The sequence below is a fragment of the Lissotriton vulgaris genome, chromosome 3_1, assembly GCF_964263255.1.
Source record: "Lissotriton vulgaris chromosome 3_1, aLisVul1.2, whole genome shotgun sequence".
NCBI classification, from domain to species: Eukaryota; Metazoa; Chordata; class Amphibia; order Caudata; family Salamandridae; genus Lissotriton; species Lissotriton vulgaris.
In genome coordinates, this window is record NC_141689.1 from 85007731 (window position 1) to 85030794 (window position 23064).

Below are 23064 nucleotides of genomic sequence, written 5' to 3' on the forward strand. Positions count from 1 at the left end.
CGCATTTCTCCTTCCCCCTCCCCACAGCAATGCCAAGAGCTTGTTTATTTGTGCCTTTATTCATGAGATGGATACCGTTAATTTGGCCAGTGATGCATTTTCTGCTGCCGATGTGCAGGCTGACTTTCCACAGTCCTTGTTCATTTCCTGTACATTGTAGTTGGCATGCTGCCCAGTGCGCCTGTCGTGCATTTGTTGCAGGATGTTGTTGTTTTCTTTTCCTTCTGGCCAAAGGAGGGTTGCAGGCTGGTGACATTCCTTTCCTGCTTTAGATCGTCCCCCCCTCCTTCCCGGGTCTCCAGGCGAATGGGCTGGATACAATTGGAGTCAGTTATTTCATTCCCCCCCATCTAAACGCCGTATTCCCCACTTTTGTTGCACAGTGTCTCATGGCTTGTCATTACGCACTTCATTTCAGGTTTTTGGCGTTTGTCATTTATTGCTTTTTTTCATGCTTTTAGTTTGAGACTTGCAACTGTAGCAGGGTGTTATTCAAAAATACACGCCAGCGTGAAATGTACGTATTGTTCCTTCACATTGTAGGGGGCGGTTACTATCAGAAGCGGTTTGACAATGTTTATTTTGTTACATCTGCTTGGCGGAGTCACGCTAGCTTACGACGGATGCAGTGCTTGTTTTCCCTGTTGTTCTCATCTTCATCTCCCCCATGCTTACTCCTTTCCCAGGTCTATCTCCTTTGCTGTGCCTTCCACCTCTCATGCCTCTCTCCCCAACTCATCTTCTCAACCTCACTTCTCTCCCTGTTGCATTCTCGGGCTCCCTCATCATGCCTCTTTCCCTTTCTATGCTCTCAGACTCCATCATCCCGGTTTTGAGTGAGGGGCGGCGGGAGGTATCTTTTTATGTTTTGCAAAACAGGTATTGTTAGCACTTTAATGAACAGGCATGCTACTGGCTTAAAAACAAAAGCTATTTTGTGTGTTCTTACTGTCTCTTCGGTAATTCTCTGCTATATATAATTTGTATCTCCCACCCCCCCAACACAACAATAATAAACAAAACGGTACCCGCAAATTATGCATTATATGCGCGGTGGCTTTTCCAAACCCTGTAATGACGCTTGCACCGTTTACAATCAGGCACTGGGTGTGGTGCAGCGACCAGCGCTGCCGACTCGGGAGCCGGGTCCCGGTTCGAATCTCGCAACGTCCTGAGAGTCTGGGCAATTCACTTAACCTCCTTGTGACCATGTACAGCACCTGGATGCCCTCACCAGGAATAAGCGGCGCTATTTACATCTTCAAATTAAACCAGCTCAGGTACATGCGTCCGTTACCTAAGCCACACTAATATTGTTTAATTGCCGCACAGGGCGGCTCACTTGAAATCCCATCACGGCAGTACTGCCATCAAAGATGAAAAAAAAAAACATTGGGGGAGGGCGCCCCCTTCCTCACTGTCCTTAAACCCAGCCTCGATCAGTGTCACCGAGAAGCATTCATTAAATGCAATTGATTCTCTTTTCGGTCTCTGACACGCTTCGGAGGAATGCCAGCTAATCACAGGGTGTTAATTGGGGCAGCCAGACACTTGGCTTCCCATTAAACACCGCCAGCACTTTCTGCAGGGAGCAGGCTGTGGGGTTTTAAAAGCTCTGCTACTAGCTGATAAATTCAAGCACTACAAAAGCATTGATCGATGTCTTGAGGTATTTTATTTTTGCCATGTAAACTTTGGCATTGTGGACATGAACAAATGATGGTAATGCAGGGTTTATCTTTCCTGATGTGGCGGGTGTAGCATATGGAAACGCATTGTCAGGCCAATTACAATGAAGGCGCATCTTTTCGTATTACGAACAAAGGCGGCATCTGTACTGATAATACAGAAGCGGAAGCGGTACATCTCAACCCCTCCCGTGCCCATTTGGCCTCTAATCGTAAACTGAGAGGTGTTAATAGCCCTGGGCTCTCAGTCGCCACGGAGTGGGATTTTTTTTTTCTGTCAGAGTTGAGCTATCTCTCATTTCTCTCTCTCGCGAACAGTCTAATTGGCATGGTTCACAGCAGGGGGTTCAAATTTGATGTCAGTTACACCGTCGCATTTAATGCCTACAGTGCTTAGTTATCTTTTTCAATTTTCACAACTTGTCTGAGTTTTAGGTCACTATATTATGTTCACATTACCCAAGCGCCTGTTACCTTTTGCCAATGGATGCCATTAGATTTCAAGACGTTTACTGTCGGGTGCTATTTTCATATGTTGAACCTGCGCTGTGTCTATCACTGAGCCGCCTGGCGCTCGCGCATGAAACAGAGCGCGCCATATTTTAAAGCTGCTCTGACAGGGCCTGTCCAGGACATGAGTACCGTCTGCTCAGTCTTAGTGTTGCCAAGAATACAGTATCTAACAGCTCTTGAAATACAGGCTTGCTTCCACTTGCTGTGACTTTTGACATTGCCCATGAATATCTTTCGGACTCTGCTGATTCTTTTTTAGAAACATGCTGCAAGCAGACAGCAGACGGATGATGGGCGAGAAATGCTCTCCAGATCTGAAATGCTTTTTTTTAACACTGCACATTTAAACGACTCTTTCCAAAGACGCTCTTCAGGCTGTATTTTTGGTAATGTTTGTTAATTGATAAATAGTTCCAGAAATTCAACAGCATGTAACGCCACAGCATCACTCAGCGCCACAGAAAACTCAGCACCACTGAATGCCGCAGCACCCCTCAATACCACAGCACCCCTCAATGCCACAGCACCACTCAATGCCACAGCCCCACTCAACGCCACAGCCCCACTCAACGCCACAGCCCCACTCAACGCCACAGCACCACTCAGCGCCACAGCACCACTCAACGCCACAGCACCACTCAGCACCTCTGAAGGCCACAGCATCATTCAGCACCACTGAAAGCCACAGCATGAATGAATGAAATATTATTTATATATTGCGCAACTATGCCCAGTGGGCGTCAAGGCGCCTAATCAAAATAACAACTGTTGGCAGACAGAAACAGAGCCTACTGGTATGCATTAATAAAAAGCCAAGTTTTCAGTGACTTCCTAAAGAGGTCAAGGGAGGGCAGTAGTTTGATTTCCAGGGGGAGTGAATTCCACATCAGAGGTGCCAGTATGGAAAAAGCTTTACTCCCCCATCTAGCCTTCTTGGCTCTGGGAATTACCAGTTGATTAAGCTCACTGGATCGTAGACATCTACTCGGAACGTATCTAGAGAGTAGCGATCCAAGGGCATCAGCCGGGCCTGCAGCTAAAGCCTTATATGTAAGGCAGAGGAGTTTAAAAGTAATCCTTGAGGGGATGGGGAGCCATTGGAGGTTCTTCCTCGCTAAGGTCATAGATGCCAACCAGGGCAAAGCGAGAGCAAACCGCGCTGCCGCGTTTTGTATTACCTGCAAACGCTGAAGCAGGCCCTTGTTGGCCCCGGCGTACACTGAGTTACAGTAATCGAGCCTTGAGCCAACAAGGACGATCACCACCTGTTTCCGTGCCTGTGGGGACAAGTAGTGAACAATTCTTTTCAGGGTCTTGATGACACCCCAACAGGTAGCCACCGTTCTGTTAACCTGAAGCTCCATGGAGAGCTGGGTGTCAAAGATGACGCCTAGGTTCCTGGCAGATTGTGTAGGTATAGGGCAGCTACCTAAAGAAGGAGGCCACCAATCACCTGACCACAAGCCCTGGTCCTTGCCAAATACCAGGACCTCTGTCTTGTCCCTGTTCAACTTTAGGGAGTTGGAAATCATCCACTCTGCAACAAGTTGCATGCAGGCCCTAAAGTTAGAAGCGGTTTCACTCACAGAGTGGGTCAGGGATACCATAATCTGCGTGTCGTCGGCATACGACACTACCTCCATCCCCTGAGATCTTACTAGTCTTGCAAGGGGGGCCACGTAGATGTTGAACAGGGTCGGACTCAATGCCGACCCCTGTGGCACCCCACATTGCAAAGACTTAGCAGGGGAGAGGTATTCACCTAGCATGACACGCTGCTCTCGTTGGTGTAGAAAGGAGCTCAGGAGACTGAGTGCCGGTCCTTCTACCCCTGCCTCCCTTAACCTAGATGTTAAAGTAAGGGGAGACAGGGTGTCGAATGCTGCTGAAAGATCTAGCAGCACCAGTACGGTGGTTAGACCCAGATCCACTTTTCTGCGGATGTTATCCATGACTTTCGTCAAGGCAGACTCCGTGCTATGCAGCTTTCTGAAGCCATGTTGGGACCCGTCCAAGAAACCAGAGGTATCAAGGAAGTTTGAGAGATGGAAGTTCAAATGGGTCTCCAACATCTTCGCAGGGGCCGGCAGCAGAGAAATGGGTCTAAAGTTCTTCAGTACTCCAGGGTCTAAGGTGATCTTTTTCAGCAGCGGCTTTACAATGGCTTTCTTCCAGAGTGACGGAAAAATGCCCTGTTCCAAGGCTCCATTCATTACTTCCAGCATCGGAGGAAGAATGATCTCTCTGCAGTTCTTAAGTACTTTCAGAGGAACTGGATCAAGTGGGGATGACGATTTTGTTTTGTCCAACAAGCTATTGAGACCCTCTAGCGAAAGAGCAGGGAAATGTTCAAGGGACTGAGAGGAATCTTTATTCCAAGCTTCCAGTCGTTTAATTTGAGAGAAATCCTCAGAACAAAGCGAGTTCCTCTGCGACTTTAGAGCTATGTAGATATCATCTATCTTTTTGTAGAAAAAGTCTGATATGTCGTTACATAGCTCCTGGGAAGCAACTACAGGATCAGGAACCTGGAGAGAACACAGAGAGTCTACTATTTTGAAGAGCTCTTTGGAGGATGTTAAAGAACAGGTTAAGTTGGAGAAATAGTCCTGTTTTTCCTTAATGACTCTCTTTTTGTACTCTTGTAATAGGCTCTTATAGCCTTCTCTATCCTTGAGGTCCCCGGATTTACGCCACCTACGTTCCTTCTGTCTGCATTTTTGTCTGAGAAGCCTCAGATCGTCGGAAAACCAGGGGGCAGTTGGCTTCTGTCTAGCTGCAGGTTTCAAGGAAGGAGGAGCTAGTTCGTCAGCGGCTCTAGTAATGGCATCAGTGAGTTCTTGGGCCGACTCATCCACCTTCCGCTGAGTTGAGATATGGGTGTTAAGAATAAAAGGGGCTAAAGCCTCCTTAGTAAAGTTTTTGAAGCTCCTTTTAGATTGTTTTTTGCCAAAGCCCACAATGACATCGGGGCAGGGAATGTCTAGAGACAGCGGGACTGCTAGATGGTCAGACCAGGTAATTGGTACCGGTATACCAACCTCTAGTCTAGAATCGTTAGAAAAAATCCCGTCAAGGATATGCCCCGCCTTGTGAGTCGGGTGGAGAACTCGTTGAATAAAATCACATGCCTCCAAAGAATTAAGCAAAGAGAAGGTATCTTTCGAAGTAACATCTTCTAAATGAAAATTAATGTCGCCCAAAATAGTAAGATGAGGTCTGCCAAAATAAGGTTCCAAAATTCTAAAAAGTTCTGGGCAGAAGTTGGCTCTAGACCCGGGGGGCCTATAAAGTAGTATATCAGAAAAGGAACTCACCGGGGTATGCACAATACAAAAGTATAGCGCCTCAAAGGGATCCGTAGAGACCGATAAGGGTTTTATAGTACATGAGAGAGTAGATTTAAAAAGGATGGCTATTCCACCACCTCTACAGCGTTCTCTGTCTAACCTTAGGAAGGTGTATCCTTCAGGTATGGCCAAAAGCAAATCATGGCCAGAGGACTCAGAAGCCCACGTCTCTGTAACAAAGACCCAGTCAGGATTCCTCGAACTGACAAAGTCGTGAAATTCAATCCCATGTTTGATCAGTGAGCGCGCATTGATCAAAAATCCCTGTTTGGATTGGGAGATATGACTGGCCGGCACAGAAGAGATTGAATGAATACGGGCCTGAGTAGAGCGAGCAAATGAAACATTACAAGAGGGACACAAGCGGGCCCGACGCAATACCTCAGGTCTAAGCCGATGATGGCAGCAGAGCGCAAGGGGTCTCAGGGACAGAAGGGTACCGTATACATCCTCCCGGGAGGGGGGCGCGTACACGCCAGGAGTCCCAGGGTCCAGCCCGTCCTGCAGCGCGTCCTCAGCGCGGACGGGCGCAGACGGGCTGAACTCTGGCGTAACTCCGGCGTCAATCTGGCGTCCCCGCAGCGCGTAACCGCTGCGCGTCAGCATGACTGGCTTAAGTACACGCCTAGCGTCCTTCTGACGACTAGAGCGTCAAGCCTACCTGCTCGTGCCGAAAAGCGGCACCGAGTACTTCCAAAATGGCGCTCCTGAAATGCCAATTACGCGAGGATGCGGACCCGCCCAACAGCGGTGTAGTTCCCGTAAGTTAGAGAGCAGGTGAGGGCCAGGCGCGTTTTAAAAACAGGGGCAATGCAAAGGAATCCAAATGAAATACAAAACGAGGTAATTTAAAAGCACACAGCAGCTCTGGTCCTACAGCGCGCACAGCGCGTGCAACAGTCGAGATAACAGCTGACAAGGGGGAGCCTACCGTTTACGTGGCTTAAGTACACGCCTAGCGTCCTTCTGACGACTAGAGCGTCAAGCCTACCTGCTCGCGCCGAAAAGCGGCACCGAGTACTTCCAAAATGGCGCTCCTGAAATGCCAATTACGCGAGGATGCGGACCCGCCCAACAGCGGTGTAGTTCCCGTAAGTTAGAGTGCAGGTGAGGGCCAGGCGCGTTTTAAAAACAGGGGCAATGCAAAGGAATCCAAATGAAATACAAAACGAGGTAATTTAAAAGCACACAGCAGCTCTGGTCCTACAGCGCGCACAGCGCGTGCAACAGTCGAGATAACAGCTGACAAGGGGGAGCCTACCGTTTACGTGGCTTAAGTACACGCCTAGCGTCCTTCTGACGACTAGAGCGTCAAGCCTACCTGCTCGCGCCGAAAAGCGGCACAGAGTACTTCCAAAATGGCGCTCCTGAAATGCCAATTACGCGAGGATGCGGACCCGCCCAACAGCGGTGTAGTTCCCGTAAGTTAGAGAGCAGGTGAGGGCCAGGCGCGTTTTAAAAACAGGGGCAATGCAAAGGAATCCAAATGAAATACAAAACGAGGTAATTTAAAAGCACACAGCAGCTCTGGTCCTACAGCGCGCACAGCGCGTGCAACAGTCGAGATAACAGCTGACAAGGGGGAGCCTACCGTTTACGTGGCTTAAGTACACGCCTAGCGTCCTTCTGACGACTAGAGCGTCAAGCCTACCTGCTCGCGCCGAAAAGCGGCACCGAGTACTTCCAAAATGGCGCTCCTGAAATGCCAATTACGCGAGGATGCGGACCCGCCCAACAGCGGTGTAGTTCCCGTAAGTTAGAGTGCAGGTGAGGGCCAGGCGCGTTTTAAAAACAGGGGCAATGCAAAGGAATCCAAATGAAATACAAAACGAGGTAATTTAAAAGCACACAGCAGCTCTGGTCCTACAGCGCGCACAGCGCGTGCAACAGTCGAGATAACAGCTGACAAGGGGGAGCCTACCGTTTACGTGGCTTAAGTACACGCCTAGCGTCCTTCTGACGACTAGAGCGTCAAGCCTACCTGCTCGCGCCGAAAAGCGGCACAGAGTACTTCCAAAATGGCGCTCCTGAAATGCCAATTACGCGAGGATGCGGACCCGCCCAACAGCGGTGTAGTTCCCGTAAGTTAGAGTGCAGGTGAGGGCCAGGCGCGTTTTAAAAACAGGGGCAATGCAAAGGAATCCAAATGAAATACAAAACGAGGTAATTTAAAAGCACACAGCAGCTCTGGTCCTACAGCGCGCACAGCGCGTGCAACAGTCGAGATAACAGCTGACAAGGGGGAGCCTACCGTTTACGTGGCTTAAGTACACGCCTAGCGTCCTTCTGACGACTAGAGCGTCAAGCCTACCTGCTCGCGCCGAAAAGCGGCACCGAGTACTTCCAAAATGGCGCTCCTGAAATGCCAATTACGCGAGGATGCGGACCCGCCCAACAGCGGTGTAGTTCCCGTAAGTTAGAGTGCAGGTGAGGGCCAGGCGCGTTTTAAAAACAGGGGCAATGCAAAGGAATCCAAATGAAATACAAAACGAGGTAATTTAAAAGCACACAGCAGCTCTGGTCCTACAGCGCGCACAGCGCGTGCAACAGTCGAGATAACAGCTGACACTCAGCACCACTGAAGGCCACAGCATCTCTCAGCACCACTGAAAGCCACATCATCACTCAGCACCACTGAAGGCCACAGCATCACTCTGCACCACTGATGGCCACAGCATCACTCAGCACCACTGAACACCACAGCACCACTCAGCACCCCAGAACGCCACAGCATCACTCTGTGCAACCATTCAACAACAACTGGTTCTAAAATGTTCTCTCAATATTTCAAGCTTTATTACAAATGTCACAAAAAGATGTTAATATTTCACTTCTGTTCTTGGATTTTCATCACAATAAAATACACTGAACGTAATCTTCCCAAAAGTTATATACAAAACTTTAAGCTATTGCCGTTATAAATTACAATAACTTTTATTTAAGTATTAATCATAAAAAAAATAAAAGCCATTGTTATTTGTAATGTTAATACAACTAAGTCATGTAAATACAACACATATTACATTACAAATGCTATAGGTGTCATGTTTGCAAAAGTTAAAACTACTGGCATTGTAAATGAAAAAGCTATTAATTTCGCAATTTTCAAAACCAACACATAAATAATAATTTTGTCATTTACAATACCAATAACTCAAACTTTCCTAATTCAAGACCTATTGCATTGCAAATGCTTATTTAGAAAGTTACATTGGAGTTATATGAAGCAATAGCAGGGGACTTTGCATATACTGCTGAGGAGGTAGTTCTATGCTGTCAAATCAGGATAGTGCACAAATGCCAATCTCGCATCATGAGGCACTATTTTTCGGTCTCGCCTCTCAATGCGCATGCGCATTGAGCGGAGCGAGACTATAGGGACTTAAATAGACTTTAACTAACTGGCGATTTGATGCTGTGCCCGTGCGCTTTTAGGTCAATGCGCAAGCGCATTGACCTCAAATGCGCATGCACACCATCAAATCGCCAGCCATCTGTTCCCCAGCAGCTCTTCCCGCTCCGCCCCACAAGCTTCCCCCAGCGTGCGCTCTGCCTCAGCCGCACTCCTCCCACACCTTTGAAATGAAGCTTAGCTTCACTTCAAAGGCCCCTACTGCTTCACACTATTCACTGCCGCCAGGCCGTGTCTCTCCCTCATCGCCGCTCTCCCCGCTCCGCCCCCTGCTGCGGTCGTGTAGCATTTCTCCTCCCCCCTCCCCACAGCAATGCCCTCCGTCTTGTTTCAAGCAATGTGTTTCCATGTTGTACCCCGCTCCGCCCCCTGCTGCGGCCGTGTAGCATTTCTCCTCCCCCCTCCCCACAGCAATGCCCTCCGTCTTGTTTCAAGCAATGTGTTTCCATGTTGTACCCGACTGACTCTACAAATTGGGCTCAACGTGACCCTTCAAGGTATCAATTTTTTTCTGTTGTGCTTTTCTTTCAGTATGCCGAAATGGACGATATGCAATCCGACCCTCCTGGTTCCTAACCGGGCTACGCATCCAAGTTTTTAGAATAGTTCACGGTGGTTGTGGCCAAGTAGATGAATGAACAACTTGTCTAGCAACTCTGAGCCGTTCTTGGATTTGACTTCGCAATGTTAGTAAACTACGCTGGGGTAAAATGTCAACCAGTGATACCATTCAGTATGTGTCCGTGATCCCGCCTACGTTTAAGCGCTATACTTGCCCAACTTCGGTTTGATTAATCTTGTGACCGTTAACACCAGTCTGCTCTGCTAAGAACTTGCTGTGCTTTGACACAACTTGCTCATTCTTTACTCTTTTGTAGCGTGTTTTGTGACCGCGTTCTTGGGGATCGTACTCAGTAGCTGCTGTTTGCACAAAGATCTCTGCAGCGGAAACGCAACCCGCCAATGCATCTTAGTTGCTCTTAATAATGTGTAGCTCTCCTACGCTACAAGTGGTATTCTTTCACTTCCCTTTATTGCTATTCCCTACTAACTTGTTTTTTGTTTGCTTCCTGTCACGATACACCCCCTTACGCTCCCTCCCAGACCTCTTGCATGCCTCTCTCCCCTCCTGTGTTGCTCTCTGTCGTCCATTTTCTTCTCTCCGATCCTGCGCTGCTCTTTCTCTCTCAAGCTTGCACAGAATGGCGGTGGCGGTGGCTCCATTTCTGTCGGGTTTAATTCATGTGGGGCATGAGTACCTCTTTCCCGTTTTCGTAGCTGAATTATCTTTTCATTTGTCTTTTCACATGTAGAGCGCACACCGCCACTGCTGAAACCCATTGCCACTGCAGAAATACTCACTCGGACATCTGATAGTCACCACAGACGTGGCCTCGCCGTTCATACATGCCCACACTCCATCGGATTATTGGATTGCACAAAAAAACACAGTTTCTTCTAATCCGCTGCAGCTGGTGATATCACTTTACCTCCCTACCTTCAGAAGCCTCAGATCCAGTGTCGGAGGTTTAGTTAGCCCTTTTCAACATCAAGCCATTGTCACCTTGCTAATTAAGAATACTTATGATTTTCCATTTCATCTCACTCTGAAGATTTCAGACCCAGTACAATCAAGTCCCTTGCACAAGGATTGAATAGAAAATACCAATACTTTCCATTGAGGAAAATTAAATATCCATCAGCTGCTTAAAGTATGCCATAGACTGCACAGCTTCAGAATTCTTAGTCTGTGTGGCTCCTACATTTCAGATTTTTCCTGACCTTTAAATCCTCCCAAAAGAGCATAACCAAAGCACTTGGAACATAAAAAAGTTCAATAGGGGTGTTTGAAACTTTGGGAAAGTTACACTGAATTACATGAAACTTAACTCCGTCATTGAACGCTCTAGTTTAGCATAAAGTGCAATTTTTGACACAAGGGCACATTTCCCACTGAAAAAAAAGGGCAAAAACACAAATGCCACAAGCAACAGCTGCTTGCGTTCTGACCGTTCACATTGGTGCAGGGAGCTCCGTGTCAAAGCTTGCCGCAAACGACATTGAATTTCATGACATAATGATATAATTTTGGGAATCTCCTGTCACAAGCATAATGTGAAAAGCCTGAAACTACATGAATAACATTGCATTATTTAAATTTCGCCGGAGCATAGTTTTCATTGCAAGAGAGATAAATGTGTATAGAACCTGCCACTCAGTTGAGGACAAGGTCTGGAAGCTGTGCGGGAGAGCAATACTGTGCAGGCTAGGGCTAAGCTATAGGCCGCCGTCTGTGTAATCTCCAGCCATCGCCATCTGTTCCCCCTCCCCAGCCGCCAGCACCTCCCCAACTTTTCTAATGCGAGACCTATTGCATTTCCAATGCTTGTTGTTAATTGTTCCTTTTTAAGCTCATCTCTGGACTGTGTGCACTAACCATGTATTTATAGGGTTGGGCCATACTTAAACCATGCAGCTGCAGACAGAGAAACAAGGCAATTTTAGTTAAATCTGTATTGCGGGAAAAATGTGAGTGACCTACAATATACTAGGTCTTGCCTTCAAGAAATTTTGAAACCTGTTCTTGAGAAATCCAAAGTTAAGAGCCCTGAGAGAGGATTAATTGGTCAAAAGCACAGACTTGACAAGTATTGTTTTGTATCGTCTATACTTTTAATCCTATATAATCATGACGAAACACTGAAGGAAGGATAAGAAGTAGGAGTTTATTCTCCAACCGACATCATAGACCAATCTCTTCACCTCCACTCCAACTGTTGAGAACCTCGGGCTCGAGTTTATAAACTGTTCGTTCAGAACGTTGGGTAACTTGGAAAGGAGCTGGAGAAAGTAGGGGTGCGGGTGAAGGAATGTACCATTCATGAATGCTAACCTTTTTTATTAATACAATATATTCATTTGATATTTCAAGGACATAAACACATAACATAGGTAAGTACATTAATGCAGGATGTATGTAATTACAACATCGCTTTATTGCACTGAAAGTTCGGGGGAGGGAGATTAGAATGTCATCCATGAGTGACTTTGTCCTTCACATCAACTCACTGATATATTAACAGTCAATCAATCGTGTTTATATAGCGCGGCTACTCAACCGTGAGGGTCTCAAGGCGCTGACTCAGACATGCTATGCCTCACAACCCACTGTTCAGTCAGGTTTCTCTTTCTATATTTCTTATAGGCGAAGGTGCTCCATGTTTGCAATGACAAATTGCCATTTTCCAAATGTTTTTTTTTTGTCAGTGTAACATTGTGCTGTGTAAACTGTCCAACACCCTTATGAAATTATTTCTAACATTCCAAACACTGAGCGTCCCCTGCTCGGGGCACTCTACGTAGGCTTTTACCTTTAACCTCACAAGATTGCATCAATTAGAAAATAATTGTAAGGATACCAGTGATTTTTAATGAGAATTGAGTTAAAATATTAGTTACTTTCCTTTAGGGTGACGGAAAATAATTGTACTACATTTATTCTAGGCATATGTAGAAATGCCCTGTGGAAAAGCTGCCGCAGCTGTTGTACGACTCTGCAAAAAGGTTCCCATCATTATAGACAACCATCAAATAGGGATGCACTATGGAAAAGAAATATTTAGCTCTTTGATAGGGTAAGTAGACTTAATATGGAACTGTATTTTGTGAGTCTAGAGTGACACAACTTGTATCATGGTATGTCTATTTGGATCTGTTTTCTAGTCTTCCTGTAGATAATGTCTGTTTTTTGATTGACACAATAATTCATTATTATACTTTTCTGCATTGTATGTGCATACAAAGAAGGTTTTAAAGACCCCCTCCCATCCACAGTATGTGGCGTTCTTCATCATAGGGGCATTCCTTCTCCAGCACCATAATAGTGCAGGGCTGGCTCAACTAGAGCACTTTATTTTTTATGGTTTTTGTTTTCTTAGTGTTCGCCTTTTATGAGCTATGACGGGTCTGCAGCGAACTGTTTAAATTGTATTGGGCTAGTTTTCAGAATGGTTACTTTATTTGGAAGGCTAACCTACCCAATACAATATTAAAGTCTAATGATTGAGTGGGTAAAATTATACTTATTAGGATATTTTCCTCACCACGGTAACTGCATCAACATGTTTCAGTCTTAACTGTAGCTAGCCTCACATGCTCATAAAGCACGTCCTGCTGTTTATCGCAAACCTTAAATTCTCAATCCAAGGGTGGCTTATTTTACTGGGTATGAAAAATAGCGCTTACTGCAACAGCACACTTGTAATCGAGGCCTGCAACTTAACTGCAAGCTTTTGCCCATATGCAAAAGTTAAACCATACATTGCCATTTTACCAACTTTAATGTCTCTCAGTTTACCTTTATCCTTGCTGCGAATCACTTACTGAGCACCTTGCATATAAGACAAAGATACATAGTATCCATAGAAAAATTAGCTATGCAGTTGAACTGTATCTTACTAACCATTTTTAATTAACATAAATTTAGTCGTAGTAGGTGTTTTTATTATGAGTGAATCAAGTAGTCCTTGTGTGTTCTAAGACATGATGGGCTACTGTGAATGCAACTCAATTTAGCTAATGAGATGTTAATTGGAATTTGAAAGGGGGTTGGCGGGAAAACCACGAAACCATGGAAAAAACGATTCCTTGGACATGCTGACTAACAGATTACTCTGATTGACGAAATAATGCCCAGTACAACCTGTGTCAGATGTATACATTATAGAATACATTATGATGCTATAGCATGCAGCCCTTGTAAAAATATATTGTATTTGAGTAATGCAATTTGAGGTTGTTGTTCTTATTAAAAGAATGAGGTCCTCAGGAGCCATGGGCCCCGAATCAAATTCCCATGTCTTTGATAAAGAAAGATCCCCAGCTTCGGGCTACTCTTCTTGACACTCTTTTTCGTTATTGCTACCAGCTAGGAAAGATTCCTCCCTCCTGGTCTGGAAGTATTTTAATTCCTCTTTTTAACAAGCATTTACAATGCAACGGTTTCGCCTTTGTAAAAGTTAGAGCTGTTGGCATTGTAAATGACAATTTTTTTATTTATGTGTTGGTTTTGAAAACAGATAAATAAATGGCATTGTCATTTACAATGCCAATAGCTTAATCTCTCGCAAATGCGAGACCTATTGCATTTTCACCCACACACACACAGAGCCACCCACACACAGAGCCACCTACAAAAAAAGCTAGCCACACACACAGAGCCCCAACACACACAGAGCCCCATCACACACAGAGCCCCATCACACACAGAGCCCCATCACACACAGAGCCCCATCACACACAGAGCCCCATCACACACAGAGCCCCAACACACACCGAGCCCCAACACACACAGAACAGAAAGTAAGTTGAGGATGGTGCACCAACGCTCTGTAATGAGTACACATTTGCAGGCAGCTGCACACTGTAAAGAATGCATGCTTATTTTGTACCTATATATTCAACCTAGCTCGTTCACATATTGTAAGCACTCTGCTATGTCCCCAATACTGAGCAGACCTATGTCACCAAAATACACTGCAAGCACCCACCTATGTAGCCTATGATGTGCAGTTCAACGACCATGCCCTACACATGAAGCTTTATACCAAAACACACTGCATGCCCAGGCCCGTCACCCACGATACACAGTGCAAAATCAGCTCCACGAGCTGGAAAACAAAAACCTAGCTGCCAACCACAATACTTTTCTGAGCACGCTGACATCTGTGTCATACTGAGCAATCAGCTTACAGCCACGGGGCATTACGCACATCAACCTAGAGTACAAAACAGAATGCAATCACATACAGTAAACTGCTCACTGATTTATGAATATGGGCTCGTTCTCTGTTATTTTTTTCTCTTGTAACGGAAGTCTTCTGTTCCGTAATTACATGTAAGGGGGCCCAACGCTTTACAGTGGCATCTAGGTGCTCACACCCAATCACGTAGAAGGAAACAGTCTAGTAGAGGTGGTAAGTGTAGCGACCTTGGATTGGTTACTGGATGTCTTGTCATGTGCTTAGCCAGAAAAGCTTTTCATTGGGTGATTTTGCGTGTTCCTTTCAGTAAGGAAGCTTGAAGACCCCGATTAGTGGTGTGGGATATTTAATAAAGTCTTGCTGGAATGACTTGTGGGCGCAGCCTTTCTCGAATCAATCTTGCTTGCCTCAACCGAGTGGCACTTGTACGCATGAGGGCTCAGGCCAACTGATCCGTGTATCCATCCATTCCAACTATAACCGCTATCCCACAGTACAGCGTAAAAACGAGGAAAGATAGTGTTTTAAGCAGTAGCCACGACTATAACATGCGACAGAAGGAGACCTATTCGAAGATGGCCACTAAATGTAAGCGCTAGATAGTAGATGAAAGCGAAACAAGACTCAGTGGCATTTTGAAAGGTGCCCTGCGAGCCATATTGGATTGTACAGTGGTTCTATACATGCCTGCTCCCACCCCCTCCCCCCGAAAGAAATACAGCACCGCGATGGTTTACTACCACGACTAAATTACACGCGTATTCTCAAAGCTTCACTTTTTACTAAGCGCCTTTGAACAATTTACAATCGATATCATGTTGTCAAAGTGTAGAATGAAGGGATAAATATATATTATAGATGTTAAACGATTACAATAGTCTGCGACTTGCCCACCTCCTTAACATGCGTTTAAACCACTCCTTCATGCTCCAGTCACAGCAGATGTCTCTGGTCGCTCACTCCTAAATTCTTTCCTGCTTAATATGGCCATCCCATAATACACCGTGCGGTGTGGTAAGTGCCCGGCCGTCTTCTATTTCAATGAACGACAGCCTTGTTTCTATAGTCATGTTCTTAAGGTCAAGTCTCCTTGCATACTGACAAACGAAAAGCACGCTATTACTAGGTTGTGCTTCAGTGTTCCAATTCATTTAACAGTCACTACCACTGACGTGCCTGGTGGAGGTTTTGTACTTCTAAGCCTACTTTTCTCAGACGTTGTGTATTTCCTCACGTGTCTGGCATATTAGCTTGCTTGTGGGGTTGTAATGGCTGCGGGTACCGTGAGCACGAGTGGCGGTGTCTTCAAGAAGACCGTGGGGGTACAGCACTGGCTCAAGACAGCTTATGGCTTTGCAACGGACAGGAACGACTTCCGCAGGTACTAGGGGAGGGGCAGCAGGGTCGGAGATCCGAAAGGACCAGCACAGCAGTATTTATTTATTTTTATTTAGGGCATTTTTATATAGCGCGGACATTACCCAAAGGTGTCAGAGCGCTGTACAATAGGACTAGTTACTTTACATGAGAAACGTGTTACACAATAGAACGTTACAAAAAATAAACAGGAGACTTAACAAGTAAGCTACTGCCCGGCCGCCATCTTCGGAGAAAGGACCGAAACAAACCTTAAAAAAATAAATAAATAAACCACCGCCCACCGCCGCAATGACGTTCACAAAGGGGCGGAGAGCGAAAAAATCACCGGAAAGCCCACAAATCTGCTCCGACAATTACGGACAGATCTCTCTTCCAATGGCTAGCCTCCATTTATGGAGCTAGCCATTGGAAGAGAGAGGCGGGACAAAGCCCCGTACTGCAAAACATAAGATTTCGCCTGCGCGAACACTGCTGTGCAGTGGACGCCAGGCGAAACCTAAAAAGGGGCTTAGGCACCACCTGGGCAACTACCGGCAAAACAGCCCTTTTAGACTCAGTTTGGAAAGTTTTTGCTCGTAGTGTACTGGATCATCTTAACGATTGGGTGTCTGAAAATAATATTCATCCCCTTGAACAAGCTGGATTTAGGAAAGACCATTGTACCATGGATAATATTTGTATGTTGAAATTAATTGAAGAGAAGTACACCCATTTTCGTAATTCACATGTATTTGTAGCTTTTATAGATTTTACAACAGCCTTAAATAAAATGGATCGCCCATTACTCTGGAATAAACTTAAAATAATTCCCCCCACCCCTTTATCTGTTATAATAGCTTTGTACTCTTAATACATGGTCCCAGGTTCTCCTGGGAGGAAATCAATGTCTTTCAGCCACAATTCATACAAAAAATGGCCTAAAGCAAGGCTGCCTTTTAGCACCATTTTCTTCCTTTATGTGGTTGATCTTCCAGATTGTTTTACTCCCATAGAGGGCGAGGCACCAAAGATTGGTGGTCACCCTTTTCGGTGTCTAATGTATGCGGATGATATTATAATTATAGACCTGACTCCTATTGGATTAAGTAAGAAGTTGAAGGCTCTACAAAAATATGCCGGACTTCCAAATGTATTCAATAATATATTAACCAGTTGGAGAAGAGCAATAAAACAGTGGGACACAGTCCTGTATCCACAAAGCTTACACAGACTAAGAGACAATACAAACATATAAAAATGCATCAGGCATGTAAACAAAAAATGGAGCAAGAAGGGGAACTCTGTAATACGTTTGCTTCACATATGTGGGGAACAAAACATATTATGCACATAATAGTGAACTAGTGTTAAGCCCACATATCATGTCGACGGCGTTTCGATCCTTTCACGGATAGTGGATCATCATCAGGACTACCATTGTTTGCCTGAAAAAAGCATCAAGACGATGGGAATTGCCACGATATTTCCAAAGGTGCTGGGGCGGACTGGGTCACAGCTATTTAGCCGGGGTGCGTCAGGGCGCTTGTACCTGAGACATCAATTTTAAGGCAGCTGTGCATGGATCATGGAAGTGCTACAGCTGGAGGCGAGGTATCTTAAGAGTTGCTGCGTGGATCTTGGGGTGACCTAAGGCATCAATGATTCGAGCAACTGTGCGTGGATCATAGAGTGCTACGGATGGAAGCGAAGCATCATGCGAGTTGCTGCATGGGTCTTGGGGTGACCGGAGTGGCAGCGCTTGAAGGAATAATACACTGTCGCTTCTAAACAAATACAAGGTGGCGCTTGTGGAGTTAATACGAGGTCGCTAGTAGGGATTGTGGAACCGGAGGGGGTCCAAAAGAATGGTGGACCTATGGTTGAAGGGATTAACAATTAACAATTAGTGACGCCACCGTGGAGGTAACGTACGACGCGAGGAAGAGAAGGTCTTACCCGTAACTTCAGCAAGAATTTACGCTGAGTCGGTACCTTCGTCCTCAGTGGAACGACATGGAAACGTCCCGGTGCACAATCGCGCCGTGGACGTTCCAGCTGGACTTTTTTTGCTATTATAGCGCACATTGTGGCCTATAATTATTATAACCTTCTATCTTTGTGCCAAGGGCCATTGTTTTTCGTTAAATTGATACCCCAGGTCCTTGCCTACCTAGCGGGTTCCCTTGTTCTTTATAGTACTACAAAAATATGCAGCACCTAATTACTTGAAGATAAACCCTTCAAAAAGTAAAATTCTGATTCGAAAGAATAAGAAAGTTTGTATCTTTGTTTGCAGTTTAGGATCTGAGAAACTCGAGATTGTAGGGTCCTATATGTATTTAGGTAAAATGATAACTGGTAATACTAAGAATAAACACCATATCCATCACTGCTCCAGCAAAGCCACATCTCACGGCAATGGCTTGCGTAGATTCTATAATGAAATGGGGCGTAGGCATTTTTGTACATGTTGTCTGTCTTTAAAGCAAAGGTCCTGCCAACTCTCCTGTTTGCTATCGAATCCCGCCAAATAGCAGAATAGATTTTTTTTAGATAAAATAGAGGGCCAGATTTTACATATGCTAAATAAATGTAATACTCTGGTCCCGACTCCAGCTATTCGCCTGGAATTTGGTCTAATTAGTTCATTTGTTCAAGGCTTAGCCAGAGTAATCTGGTGGGAATACTTGCAAAAGAATAGTGATGCGAATTAAATAGGGGCTTTCCTAGTTGCGAGATCTATGTGCAAAGACTGACAAATATTTGTTTGCCCGTGACTTTGCTACAGCAATAAATCTCTTTAGCAAACAAGAAGAGCTAGTGCTCTCCTTTTCACCTACGGAACTTAAGGCTTTTATAGAAGCACTTGCAGCACTATTAGTTATCAAAGAGATCGTAAGAATTGCCGACTGAAGGAAAGATTGAAAACAATAGTTTTTTCCAGTTGGATCACAGAGTTAGATGTTTTAGGATTTTATTCCGTATTAACCTCTTACCTTTAAATGATTTAATGGCAAGTTGGTCTCCCCCTGCAATCATAGGAAGATTTTGTAATTTGTGTAATCTGGGCACGTTAACCATATTCTGTTTGCTTGCCCAGTTTTACTGCCTCGTCGCCCTCGTTTACTGCGTCCTTACACAGAATAATATCAAAAATCTGTAGCTACAGCTTGTGAGTTTCTTCTTTTCCCAAAGAATAAAGTAGTCTGTTAAAAAAATCTTCAAGGGGCGTGGCTTCAGCGGCAATGGAGTAGGCTGCGAACCTAAGGAGCTCCGGTGCCCCGCCGCCTATTTGAGCCATTACAAGCGGAATTTGAGGGCTACTCACCATCCCCGGGGCTGCGAGAGATCCCTGGTCAAGCGGGGCGCTGCGAGAGTGGTGACAGGATCCCCGGGAGCTAACAGTGCAGTGGTGGTGCGACGGCAGGGTTCTGGCGGGCAGTCTAGCCCGCCATTTTCGCTGGGGAGCCGGCGGTGGACCCTTCCTTCCCTCTCCGGGGTGGCGCTCGGCGGATCAGCCTGACGGCGTGGGCCTCACTCCCATGCCATAGAACCGGAGCCTGGTGTAGCAGACGGCGCTCCTGGACGGGGAGAGCCACGCGATCCCGGGGCTGAGACGGAAGCCGGACTCGGTGGCGGGCGCCCCCTGGAAGCAGCGGTGAGGCCTACGGAGGCGGGGAGTCCTGGTGCTGGCCTGCCAGGGGGCCGTGGTGTGGCCGTACACCGAGATCAGAGCCGGCTGCCTCCGATGACGGGCGGGGAAGCCTGAGAGCACAGAGGCCCTGGGAGCTGGACTGTCCGGGGGTCGCAGTGGCGCTGCGGCGGCAGGACAGGCCCGGGGCGCCGCTGCAGCCGCCATCTTAGATCCCTGATCACTGGTGACTTCGTCGCGTGGCTGTGGAGCCCTGGGGCATTGGAGAGTGTACGGAGGTGAGGCGTATCCGCTGGGGGCTGCGGGGGGGTGCGGCTGCACGCGAGGGACGCCCCCTCACTCCTGGTGCCCTTGGAGGGCCTCGGCCTGGCCTGTCGCCCTGCGCCCCTCCCCCTACGAACTGGGGCCTAATTTGGAAGCTGCGCCCAACGAGGGAGAGTTGAACCCTGCGGCCCTCTACGGCGGGGGACGCTGAGCACCCCTGAGCCCTTGCCATTTACTGCCCTCCCGCCCGCGAGCCCAGTGGACAGGAGGCTGTGGCGGACCGTCTCGGCTGGGGGCCTAGGGAAGCGGCCTGTAGGGCGGCAGGCGGTGAGACGCAGCAAACCCTCCTCGAGGGAGGTGCAACTTGGCCCAGGGCCCCTGGAACTTGTGCTGGCCTCCGGCTGAGGTGCTCTGCCCTTCTTGCTGTGGCGGCGCACCGTACCATCCAGCCGGGCCTTGCTTAACTGTAGTCTGTCCTCCCTGGCTGGTGGCGTGCAACTAACGGGGGGTGCGGGCCCCTCCAGCCGCCTGGAACTGTTGCTGGGTGAGATCTGGTGGTGGGACGAGGTGCTGCCCGCCGTTGGGAGTTGCCCTGCCCCTTGACACTTGAGGGCCTTGCTCTTGGTGCGGTGGGGTGCCCTTGGACTGCTTGGGTGGAGGTGCTGGCCGGAGAGTCTGTTGGCGCCATTGGATTTGAGCCCTTGAGGGTGGGGGTCCCTACCTCGGCCTACTAGAGCGGGCTGCTTATTCCTACTGAGGTGCTGGGGACGTTGAATCACTTGGGGCCTTGCTCTCTTGAACTGTGTGTGTACTGGCATCTGGTCCCCTGACTACCTGCCTCTCTGCCCCGGGTGCGGCGCCTTGACCCCCGCCCTGAGCTGCTGGACCCTGTCTTCTGCCCGCGCTGTCCGGGGGAGCCCTCCCACCTGGGCCTGTGGTGGACGGGGGCCCTGGTCGCTGGATTGCTGCCGCCTGGGGACACGAGCACTTTGCTCTTCGCTGCAGGCCCGATGATGACAAGATCCAAAGGGGGCAAGCAGGAACCGGCGGCTACGGCCAAAGGTACGTCAGTGATGGCTATGTGGGGCAAGACTGGGGCGGCGGCGCCAACTGAAGACCTCTCGTCGATGGCTTTGGACTCGCCGCCGGTGACTCAAGCTTTTATGGCCTCCTTCATGTCTGATCTCAAGACGGCCATAGGCTCCCTGCGCACGGAAGTCCAAACCTGCGTTAAGGAGATGCGCAAGGAGGTCACTGAACTGGGCGATAGAATGGACGGTTTGGAGAAGTTAGTTGACGCGCGTACGGAGGACCAGGAACACCTGTGGCAGAGGGTGGCGGCCCTGGAAGAACAAAACATTGAACTGCAGATTAAGCAGGAGGATCTTTAGAACAGGAGCCACCGGAACAACCTCCGAATCCGCGATGTACCGTCGACGAGGAAGGGACGGACATTCTGACCTACGTAGCGCAACTCCTGCACGAGGTGTGGGGGGACGAGGATGCCTCCCCTCCGACTCTGGACCGTGCCCATCGGGTGTATGGACCGGCGGGTAGAGCGGGCCCCCTCCCAGACATCCTGACACGCGTGCACTACTTTACAGAGAAGGAAGCCATCTTGAAAGCGGCCCGGGACAAACCCAACCTCACCTACGGAGGCCACAAAATACAGATTTTTCAAGACCTGGCTCCCTGCGACGGCGAAGAACTTTTCGGCCGGTGACGGAGAAGTTGAGGGCTCTCAACATTGCTTACCAGTGGGGCCACCCCTTTGCCCTAATCTTTCGCTGGGAGGACAAGCGCAGGGTCCTCCGATCCTACCGGGAGGCGGCGCAGCTTCTTAAGATGCCGGACTCGCCGGCCCACAGCCCCTCAAGATCCCGGCAACAGGAGAGAGTCCCTGCCCGCCCGGACTGGACCCAGGTTCGGCAACACCATCGATCTCCTCCAGTAGATGAAAAAACCGCGTCGCAGGCCAAGCAGGACATCATAGCACATATCCGCTCCCTTGAGGGTGACCGCGATGGCCAGACCTCTCATCCGCCCACCCCATGATCTGGGCCGTGTTGGAGCATACTCTTCGGTGGCCCCCTCTGGCGCTCTGGGGGGCTCCTCTGACCATCATCTTGCAATCCTGTCTTGGCATGCTGCCTACACAGACGCCCTAGGAGATGCCTGGACTCCTACACTTTGCTGCTGTCGCCAACCGGACCACCAGTCCCCCTGAGTCACAGGTGACATACGCCCCCACGGCGCCTTGGCCTGGCCTACACCTGGAGACTCCACTGCTCCTAACCTCAACATGCGGGCCCCCCGGAGCTGCTTGCGGGATGGACCTGGTCCCAGTGGGGCTATATTCGAATTGCAATGCCTGGTCCGCCGTCAGGGGCTGGGAGATGACCATTGATATGCCCAACTGCTCCACTTAACTATGCGATGCCCCTGATCCTGGTTCGAGCAGCGGGGCTACCGGGGCCGAGGTCTTTTACCCTGCCAGTGGGTGCCCCCCTCTACTACCCCGTAGGGAGTGACATTCCTGAGTGCGTCCAAACCCTTGGGTAGAGGATGCCCGGTGACTGGGGTAGTCCGATATGGCCCTGTTGGCCTTTGATGTTCTTGGTATATCTGAGGCGTGTTTGGCCTCCTGCTGTTTCCTCTCTCTTTATCTTTCTCTTCCTCTTATCTTCTTTGCTTTCCCTCCTCTGGCCTTCCCCTATATCCCTTCCCTCTGGTCTGGCAGGTGGTGGGGTGAGGTTGGGGTGGCGGCTGATGTCTGGGTGGTGGGAGCGGGTCCTTTGGCAACTTCTTATGGTCTCCTTTTCCTGCGCTGGTGGGAGCGGGGCAAATGGGCGGATCCTGCCCTACGTTTGCTATGGCTGCGACTATACCTAGTACCCTGAAGGTTTTATCACTTAACGTTAAGGGCCTGAACTCCCCTAATAAGCGTAAACCGGTTTGGCGCTATCTCCTCCAACAGCATCCCAACATCATTTATCTTCAGGAAACCCACCTACTGCAGGGACACACACACCGCATGGCCCACCCCAAGTACCCTCTTCAGTTT

General features: G+C 48.1%; 1 protein-coding gene across 1 annotated transcript in view; it reads left to right on the plus strand.

Annotated features, from left to right (window-relative positions):
* The window catches only part of LOC147726000 (uncharacterized), a 284455-nt gene that overhangs the window by 197234 nt on the left and 64157 nt on the right, over window positions 1–23064 (plus strand). Inside the window, exon 4 of the mRNA XM_086960117.1 lies at window positions 12468–12598. Within this exon, the coding sequence (XP_086816243.1) occupies window positions 12468–12598 (131 nt within the window). The remainder of the gene's footprint in view (window positions 1–12467; window positions 12599–23064) is intronic.